At 43.0% G+C, this 10,029-nt stretch overlaps 1 protein-coding gene across 1 annotated transcript; it reads left to right on the forward strand.

Annotated features, from left to right (window-relative positions):
- Positions 1–5,422: 5,422 nt before the first annotated feature.
- On the forward strand, positions 5,423–6,883 carry LOC146688019 (transcription factor HES-1-B-like). Its single transcript, XM_085438641.1, has 4 exons — positions 5,423–5,590; positions 5,680–5,775; positions 5,871–5,958; positions 6,166–6,883. Exons 1-4 carry the CDS (start codon positions 5,483–5,485, stop codon positions 6,615–6,617), a joined length of 744 nt encoding a protein of 247 aa, XP_085294767.1. The 5' UTR covers positions 5,423–5,482; the 3' UTR covers positions 6,618–6,883.
- Positions 6,884–10,029: the final 3,146 nt, after the last annotated feature.

Here is a 10,029-nt window from a genome sequence, read left to right on the forward strand (position 1 = left end):
ATGATGGCACAAAGAAATCACATTCCCAAAGATTCCACGGAGAGAAAACAGTTCACCAATCTACCCCCAGTACCTTTTCAAGACGGTGGTATCCCTGAACATATTAACATGTAAATACACTTAGATACTTTGACAATGCACTGAAATGCATATAATCTACATGCTAACTAGCGCTTTAAAGAGTTTCCACTGCTGAATGTGGTTTAGGCAACACTTTCATGTCTGGGTTTTAAAAATTAAATGTGAGGCCTCTCTTAGAATTTCTCAAAGCGGTTTTCAATTTGATGAGGGATAAGGCGATGACTGGGTTTCCCTTTCAAAGGGGGAGACCCAGATTTCAATAAGACTTCAGTCTCCTTGCCTTTGGCTTCAAGTTGAAGATCTAAATGATGCCTTTTTCTTTTATGAGAAGAAGAAGAAACCCTATGTTAGGTAACAGATGGCAGGTTGTTGTGCTGAAATACCAGTTGCTATGCTCCCCCTTTTCCTCCCAAGCTTCACTTGCCATAGCTAAGCATCCCATCAGAAGCTGGTGTACTGACTTGGAATAAGCTGACTTGAAACTGCTCAGGTTGTTGTTGACAAACATGAGCCTAGATGAGTCTGCTAATCTCCTGGTCCTTTATCTGCTCTTTATTGCCGTATAAACAGGGCTGAATACACCAAAAAAACTAAACCTCTGTTTGCAGCCTTCTCTTATCTCACGCAGGGTTTAATCTGATGCCCTCTCCCTCTTTTTACATCTCTGCCTCTGCTAAATCTGCTAAATTCAGCCATATTTTTGATTCAGCACATCACCATGACAACCGGTTATTTCCCATCCCGGAGAAGCCGCCCCCCACCTCACTCCCATGCTCCTCTTCTCCATTGATACTGCTACCTCCCCCCTACCCCTTCTTTTTTTTGTCCAAATAAAACAAAGCAAAGAGTGAATGCTCTCTGAGGTAGGTAAATGTATTCAGTGACATCAGCCAGGACTAGTCTATTCTGCTGGATTCCTGTACCACTTGTTTCCAGCCTTGTCTGGGGGCTGGACACTCTGTTGGCCCCATTGTCCCACGTGTATTCCTCACAGGCCTGCAATTAATGGAAGCCTTGTCTAAGGCCTCTGGAGCAGAAACTGCTGTTGGGGAGGGGGACAATAGGCGGGCCGAGCTGGGGCTGGGAGTCGCAAAGGGTGGGAGGGCCTCCCCCTCCTTCTTCTTTAAGGGGGAATTCAAAGGCCGAAGACGGGACGGAGAGTAAGCTGAGCACTGGATGAGATGTTTAAGCGATCCCTTCTGTCTGTGCCCTCCCCTCCTGGCTTGAGATGTTTTCATGCCAGCAGTTGAAAGGGAATCTTTGCAGTATTTGATGATGAGGATGGTCATTTCACTGCCCACACAGAGGTGGCGGCTGGGTGGAGGAGGAATCACGGCCGCAGCCTTCAGGTGAAGATGGGAGAGGAGTGTGACTGCTGCCCGCTTTCTAACCTCTACCTACAAAGACATTTCATCCATACGTGACTTTTAATCACTTTTACTGTTGTTATTTTAATGCTTTACATGTGCCGAGAAAAGAATCGCTGCTATGTTTTGTGCTGATCGTGGTATAAATCTCTGGACAGGGGACAGCTTCACATGCCAGAGCTATATCTTTATAGAGAGGTTAAACTGCTGGACTTAAAGCATGTTTGAAATTATGTTGTGAATGAAACAATGTTTTAAGGAAACATGGGAGGGAAAAAATTTGTTTGTGCAGGTAAAGATAACTCTATACTTGTGTCATAGGGTGTAATTAGCTACATCCTCTAATTGAAAAGGAGGCAAATCTTCCTGAAGGCAAAGGCTATTGATCATAAGTAGTATTTCATTATATTCATTCTTCTTGTATGATATGTATTAAGTGTTATATTATCCGCTTTCCAAAGAAATCTCATAAAGTTTGAACATTTCTTAATGTTGAACACTGACCAAACTCCCAAACTCCCCCTTGATAAACACCTGACTGTATGATCGCTGGCATCGACATGCTGTGTGTTTGCAAATGTAAGCCAAATGTGGTCAAAGTATATAAGAATCAAGAATAATTCATACATTTAAGGCCCTGTTTTCCTCAGCTTGTCACTATCTGTCACGCGTTACACCCGGATAGCTCGGACCGCCCCACCCTAGAGTTCCCACACTGATACAGATCAGGATTGTGCTGTAAACCTAATTTCTACATCGCCATCTGCACAACCGGGGCCTGTTTATGTCCCCCAACAGAGCTGGTAGGATGTAATTTAGTGCTGCACCAAGTGTCTCATCTGCTGCATGCAGAACCTCTTTGTAATTTAGCAGCTTTGAAAGCATTCAGCTTCAAGATTAACAGAGCATTTAATGCAAGCAGCCACTGAATCTGATGCTCTGATGTGAGTGTGTCACGGATCAAAAGGTTTTGTGTTTGAGAGCATCTGAACTGTGTGTTGTGGAACAAAAATAATCTTCAATAATGTTTCCATAAGGACAAACATGCAACAGCACTCTGCTGACAGCTTGACAGTGACTTTATTACTGACAATGAAAGACTGGTTCTACTTCAGGTTTCATCCTGTTATAAGGGAGTTTTTCCTTCCCACTGTTGCCAAGTGCTTGCTCGCAGGATTTCGTCTGATTGTTGACATTTTCTCTGTATTATTGTGGTGTTAGGGAGTTTTTATTGTTTTATTTGCTTATGCTGCAAAAGTTATGTTACACATATTCCACCAGACACAGTTTTCCGTAGAAACAGGAAGCTGACCCTGTGACACTGGGATTTACCATAAGAGACCAGCACAGAAATACATATCCGCAGAAGTTGACTTGCATTATATTATTCTTAGAAATTGACTTGCAACACACATACTTTGTGACACACACACACACACACAGCTTGCATGCAGACAGCATCAGGACCTGCGTAACAGAAAATGTGATTATATTTGCATATTGACGATGTAACCTATAAAAATAAACGAATACTGCAGTTCGGTGTGATTTGCTCTGAGCTTTTCACCCGTGCCGCACGTTGTCAATCTTAAGTGTCTCAGTGTTGTTTACTCACCTGACTGTTTGTTAACTGTAAATCTCTGACATGTGGGTTCTTTCAAAAATAATCAATAAATATGAAGCATATTTTATATAGATTTTATATAAATAAAATTGAATTTAACTGAGCGAACTTTCTTTTAATTCTGAGGAATGGGTATAATTAGGTTTATATGAGGTGATCCCAGTCTTGGCTGCAGGTTTGACAATTTCATTTGACTTCACTTGATACCAGCTCGTGTCAGGAAGCCAGTGGTGCTTGAAGTTTGTCTGGCTCACACAGACAGGAAGTCTTGGATGCAAACGATGACCTGCTTCTGGGGTCATTTCACCTCTGAGGACTCTATCTGAAAGGATCGAGCTAACTCCCGATAGAAACCTGGACTAGATGGAGATGTCTCTCAACATATATGTTAATGAAACACGTTACAGATGGCATGTGCACTGACACCAGGAGATGAGTGGTTTATCACAGAGATATTGAGTGTGCTTGCAGGTAAACAATTGCAAATTCAAGACAACAAGCGCTTACAGGTACCAGAAAATTACAGAAGCTACTTAAATGCCACACAAAATGATAACTGATAAAAATCTGCATAAAATCTCTTGTGTTTTTATACGTGCAGAAGTATGATTTATCACAGATATAAGCTTTGAAGGAAAAGATGAGAATATAACATATTTAAAGATGAATAACAGTCAGTAATAGGTATAAATTAGGATTAAGAAAATCAGGACAGAAGGGTAAAAATATCAATTCAGGTGTTTGTCATAAAACACAAAAGATTGTATTGTTTTTCATCTTCAGAAGGATTTTAAATACGTCTTTACTTTCTGCTTTAAACTCTCTGATAGTAGACACGAGATGTCAGAGGTCAAGCCAGTGAAGACAGCTCAGTGCTTCAGAGATTTTCTTCACTGGACATCAGGCCTGGAGTGTGTCAGAAACTCTTTACTTCAAATTCAGAAGCACTCAGTGAACAACCCCGTCCCACCCCTCCCCAACGAAACTGGGAGTGTGAATGCGAGTGAGATATTCCTCTCAGTACACAAAAACACACAAAAACACATGTACAGTCACGCAAATACACATCAAAGTCCGGAACATTGAAACTCCACTTTCTGTCAGTGTTAGGAAGTTTAACAATAGACTGAATCCCGGAGATATCTTAATATAAGAAAGCAAGTGCCATTTCAACAGCACATGTCAGTTCTTCAGCATGACAAACACACAGACAAACAGATATTTGTATAGTAGACAGTAAATAGGGGCCATCCATAGGAAATGCCGTAAAACCTGAAAATCCAGCTAAAAGTTCAACATTTATGCCATAATATTTTTCACATTTTCCTTTGCTGACTGATTCTGGCTTCTGGGCCTTACGGTTAACACCCCTGATCTAGACACATTTTAAAGTAACTAATTTAAATACAAGACGGGAAAACGTAACCTCCTCTCCAATATTTGTTTTAAATGTCAATAATAATGGACACAATCAACGCTCACCTTCCAAACGAAAAGGTGTAGAGCAAAGACAGTTTAGGCTCAGGAGAAAAGTGCTGACTGATCGCAAATAAATGAAATTAATGATTGCTCTTTTTTTTTTTATAGTTAAACGCACAGACAAACGCCAAGTAAAGAAACATCTTTGAAACCTTTTCTTTTAAAAAAAAATATGAAGAGAATAATTAACAGGAAGAAAAGTAAGAGACGCTTGACACAGGAGAGGTCTTATATTAATCTTAAAATTATTATTATTAGATTAGTCTAAAGCAAAAAACAAACAAACACTGAATTAATTCGAGGAGAAACGAAATTACAATCAAACTGAAATTTAATGACTACATATTTTAGCTGTAAGTTTTTATCCAGCACAAGAGAGACACAAACAAAGCGGAAAAGCAGCTTTAATTTATGTTTTACAGTCTCGTTTAAAAACAGATAAAACAGCGTGCTGTTTGTTTTACCCCGAGAGCACATCAGTGGCGTCTTTAGTGGAGCGGGACGCCTCATTTGCAGCAGGAGAACTGGTGCTCAGACATTTCTCTCCTCACTCACGCTGCCTTTGTAAAACACTCTTTCAGCATCCTGACAGGTAGCCAATGAGAGCGTCCTGTCGCACGAGCCCGCCGCCTCCCCGGCGCCGTGTCCCGCGCGCTCATTGGACAGACGGCTGAAACCCAGGGAACCCGCACACGAGCCGCTCGCGTGCAGGCCCCAGCTGTATAAAAGAAACCCGAGGAGCCCGTAACAGGAGCGGTCTGGATGTCAGCTTGGCGAGTGGACAGAAGTCGCTTTTGAGCGGTGGTGTTGTCATCGACGAGGATCTCCGAGGTCTGCCAGGAGAAGGCGGGACACACTGAACTGGACTTTTTACTGCTGGGTATTCGCAGACCGCTTCTGCTGGTTTTCTTTTACTGATACTGAACTGAAGATGCCAGCCGGTACTTTAGAGAGAGCATCTCCGTCCGCTGTGGCTGCCACCCCTACAAGTGGCGACTCCACGCCCGAGAAACCCCGGGCTTTGACAGAGAGCAGAAAGGTCGGTTAAATGAGCTCTTTACACCGGTGTTTAATTGTTTGATATTTCTACGAAAAACTGTCTAAACTGCGTTCCCCCCCTCTTCCAAGTCTTCCAAACCAATCATGGAAAAGCGAAGACGCGCGCGCATCAATGAGAGCCTGGGTCAGCTGAAGACCCTCATCCTGGACGCACTCAAGAAAGACGTAAGGAGACGCACAGGCTAACAATCCAGTTAGATGTAAACATCTGTGAATTAAAAAAGCAAATTTAAAAATTTCAATATTTTTTTTCTATTTAGAGCTCCAGACACTCTAAACTGGAGAAGGCTGACATCCTTGAGATGACTGTGAAGCACCTCAGGAACCTGCAGCGACTTCAGATGACTGGTATGTAACTGCCATTTCTGGATGTTTACTGGAGAGCACTGAGTCTTGGAGGAGTAACTTTAGATGGCACACATGGTCCATCTTTCTCCAAGATTTATTGCCCAACCCGCATGTATGTTTGCCCTGTAGTATTCATTTCACATGCAGCTCTCCATCTATCTATTTATCTGTCTGTCTGTATTTATGCATTTTTCTTTTCTTTTCCAGCTGCTGCAAACACAGACCCCTTCGTTCTGGGTAAATACAGAGCCGGATTCAGTGAGTGTGTAGGAGAAGTCACCCGTTTCCTGTCCACGTGCGAAGGGGTGAACACAGAGGTGAGGACTCGCCTCCTCAGCCACCTGGCAGCCTGCGTGGCCCAAATCAATACTCTGAACTTCTATGGACCTCACCTCGGTGCGGTTGGACTCGGACAGACCGGCACACAGATTCCAGTCGCTTCAGTCCCACAGATACCCTGCAAAAGCAATTCGCTCATGCACGCTCCCCCAGAATCGATGAAACTCTATGGAGGCTTCCAAGTGGTGCCCACGCCCGATGGACAGTTTGCGTTTCTCGTGCCCAGTGCAGCCCTCGGACCTCTGACCGCACAGAATGGTCACCACGTGTCACCTGTTGCACCGGCTGTCACCTCAGACTCTGTGTGGAGGCCGTGGTAGGAAGGAGTAGATTTTGAGGAGAAGAGTACTTTCACACTGTAAATCCTATTTTTGTATATTTTGTACATTTTGTTATTACACTGAGGAAACTTTAGACACAGTTATGTTTTTTTATATGGACTATAAAAGTTATTCTGGGCCTCTTTTCTTACTGTGGGGTTTCTATTTTTGATACTGCACAGTTTATTTTGCCTCTGGGCTGAGAAGCTCCCGAAAAGCACTGTATTTTCTGAAATAAATAAAATGGTTTTATGTTTACAGCAATACTTGCAGGATTGGTGACTTTTTCTTTTTCTCCAAAAAAATACTTTTACATTACCCATCACACTTGAATGGCTTATGATATCAGTGTTACTGCATTCCCCTAGTTTAGGGTCCAGTTCAGTCTATGTTGCTTACAGAAAATGCTGTTAATTGCTATACTTATAACTATAAATCATCTCAAAGCAGTCCTCTAAAAATAGACCCCCTCCTGTGTGTCGTGTTATCACTTGTCATCCCTTCTGCAGTTAGGAGAAATCTGTTTTCTGCTGGAACTAAATACCTCTCTAAGAAGGTGTGGAACCTGAGAGGCTGTGTTGAATCTAAAAGGCGTGCTGCCAGCCCAGAGAGGAGGGCGTGTTGGCTTCTGCAGACACGCGCAGCCCTGCTTGTGCTGCTGCCAGATGGGAAATCATGTTAAAATAAACTGGAAGACCAGTCATGATAAGATCCCGGTATTACTCAAGGATTAAATGCGGATTAAATTTCGAAAAATTTGATGCTGTTATTTAAACTTTTTGACAAAGCAGGCTGTAAATGTGTCTGAAACAATTTGATGATGTGAGTACGATGATGTAAAACACCCTCTCTGCAGCAGCCCTGCAGAGACGCTCCAACCCCTGTGGTGGACAGTTGAAGGCCTGACTGTCCCAGCGTGTGTCCTGAGCGTGGTGCTCGCACAGCGGGCTGCAAGCAGAGCGTGACCAGAGGTCACAGGTGCCCCTCATTCACACTCCCAACACAACGCAGCTCCATCAGCATGTTGCCTTAAATCTGGCAACCCATCAACTGACCTGGGAGCCTGTCACCAAAAGACGGGGCCTCTCTTTGACAGCGTCACACAGTGGCACCTCTGAAGGCAAACACTCACACCATCCATAGTCATTTGACGGCTTCTGATTTCAAATCCATGGAATTTAAAGGGATTTGATCCTAACAGAGAAGCATTTAGATTAACTAAATTTAAGGAACTGAATTTAAATCTGAATTTCTTACTAAATGAACCAAATTAACACGTCTGCCACCCTGTCAAAAACATTAAACTCAACTTGTGCAAACGACTCAGTCGTGTTAAGTTCACGTCTCTGTTTTGGCAGAGCTGCAAGAAGATCGACGCTAAGGAGGACTAAAAGACAAAAATAGAGCTGCCCCCTCCTATCAGAGCATCCTTTGAGAACACCCTCGGAAAGACAAAAACAAAGACGGGCCCCTCGGTGGCTCAATGGCTCCTCTCTTTGTGACCCTCTCCATCTTCATAAAGGGCCTTTCCCCTTGTTTATCCAGGAAGAGGTTTTATGGCTGGGAGCGGGGGAGGACCATGCTGTCACTTTCACCGTGCTAAAGAAGGCTTATTGTTGGCTGTTCCCAAAGGTCCTGGTTTTAAAGGCTTTCTGACAACTCTTCAGGCAAAGCTGTGCCATTCAGATAAGACGAGCTCTGAGGTGCTGACAGGTTATCGCTGTGTATATGAGACAGACTCTGTGAAGGGGCTTTGGACAGAGCGGCTTCAATAGATCATGACTCCTGCTGGTGTCTGTGCCTTCATCTCATGTCTCGTCTTATTGTTGCTTATCTGCCGCCCCCCTCCCGAATCAAAACCCCACGTTGTTGCAGTTTCTCCAAAACGCCGTAAAGCATAGACTGGTAAACATGAAGACGGGTAGACCCTGCCCCTATTACTTAGCTCCATGATTGATGGCCTCCCCTCAAAATCAGAGTGGCAAAAGTGACAGGTTCCCTGCTTCTCACAACCGTCTCCCTCTGACACACACCGGAAACCTCCAGCGCCTCCACCTCTGTGGGTGAATCGCCTTACTATTGTTCTTAAGGTTGTTATGGTGTTGATGGGGGTCGAAGTAGTCACCAGTGGTTCACATCAAGGCTAATGAATAGATTATGCGCTCAATATCAATGGTGAATGAACAATACTCTTTGTCGCCACGCTCCAATTCATCACTTTTTGATTTAGCTGGTTGTTTTTGAAAATCTTAACAACCCAGAGGGGGGGAATTTAGGAAGAACGTCATGCAATAATAGTCCTTTAAAGTCAAATATCAGCTACATCAGATCAAAAGCAACAAAAACCCGACAGAACAAGCTTATGAAAGCCCACCATAATTCACATGTTTTTAATTTTGTCTATCTCTCTAATGTAACAAGAGCCTTTAATAAGAGTAACTTTCAGTTTACCCCCGAAGTTTGTGCTATTACACAGGAGTTTGCTGTTTCACCATGAGTTTGAGCAGAGCCAGAAATACAAATGCAACGTTGAAAAACAAGGACTTTATAGCAAATGGGTATACTGTTAGATTTAGCATATAATGAGCCACGCTGTTAGAGAGAACTCTCAGTAATCCAAGTGCCAAAGAGACCTGAAACAAAATACATGAGCGATGAATTCCACAGCCAGATATCATAGCCAGCACCAAAAAATGAAGCTCTTAAAGTGGAGGATGTGGTGCTAGAATGGTGTAAGAAACAGTTGTAAAAGTGATTGCAAAGTGTCTAAATTTGAAGGTATTAGGCAGAAATGTAATAAAGGTGAAATTCTGCTCGGCCCTGTAGTTACTGCGAGTCTTCAGTGAGACCGTCGTTTATGAGACTTTATTTGGTCACCTGAAGGCCTCAGGTTCCCCCCTGTGATGTGATCCCATCTGTCGTGAGGTTATTAACAGCAGCCTGTCCTCAGGTGTTGTTCCTAAAATTTTTAAGGATGCAAACAGTGCAACCACTAATAAAAAAAAAAACAACCTTGCCTTGATCCTACCCTGTTATCTAACTTTAGGTCTATTTCCAAGCTTCCTTTTCTTTAAAAAATTATGGAGAAAATTGTTCACAGTGTATTTGTGGCATTTTTAGTGAAACATGATGTTCTTGACGGTTTTCAATCTGGTTTTAAGTCTCTTCATAGCACGGGCAGCATGGTGGCACAGTGGTAAGCACAGTTCTGGTTGTTTTCCAACACCCTTCAAGCACGCTGTTGTTCAACCTCTCCTTAAAAAGCCTAATCTAGATCCATCCCTACTCTCTAACTATAGGCCCATTTCCAACCTCCCTTTTCTGTCTAAAGTACTGGAACGAGCCGCCCTCACGCAGCTCCAGCTATTTCTTGACAATAACAATCTCTATGAGAAGTTCCAGTCTGGTTTTA

Source organism: Copadichromis virginalis, linkage group LG18, assembly GCF_057382275.1.
Source record: "Copadichromis virginalis isolate Kocher_CV1m ecotype Utaka linkage group LG18, C_Virginalis_male_GT1.1, whole genome shotgun sequence".
NCBI classification, from domain to species: Eukaryota; Metazoa; Chordata; class Actinopteri; order Cichliformes; family Cichlidae; genus Copadichromis; species Copadichromis virginalis.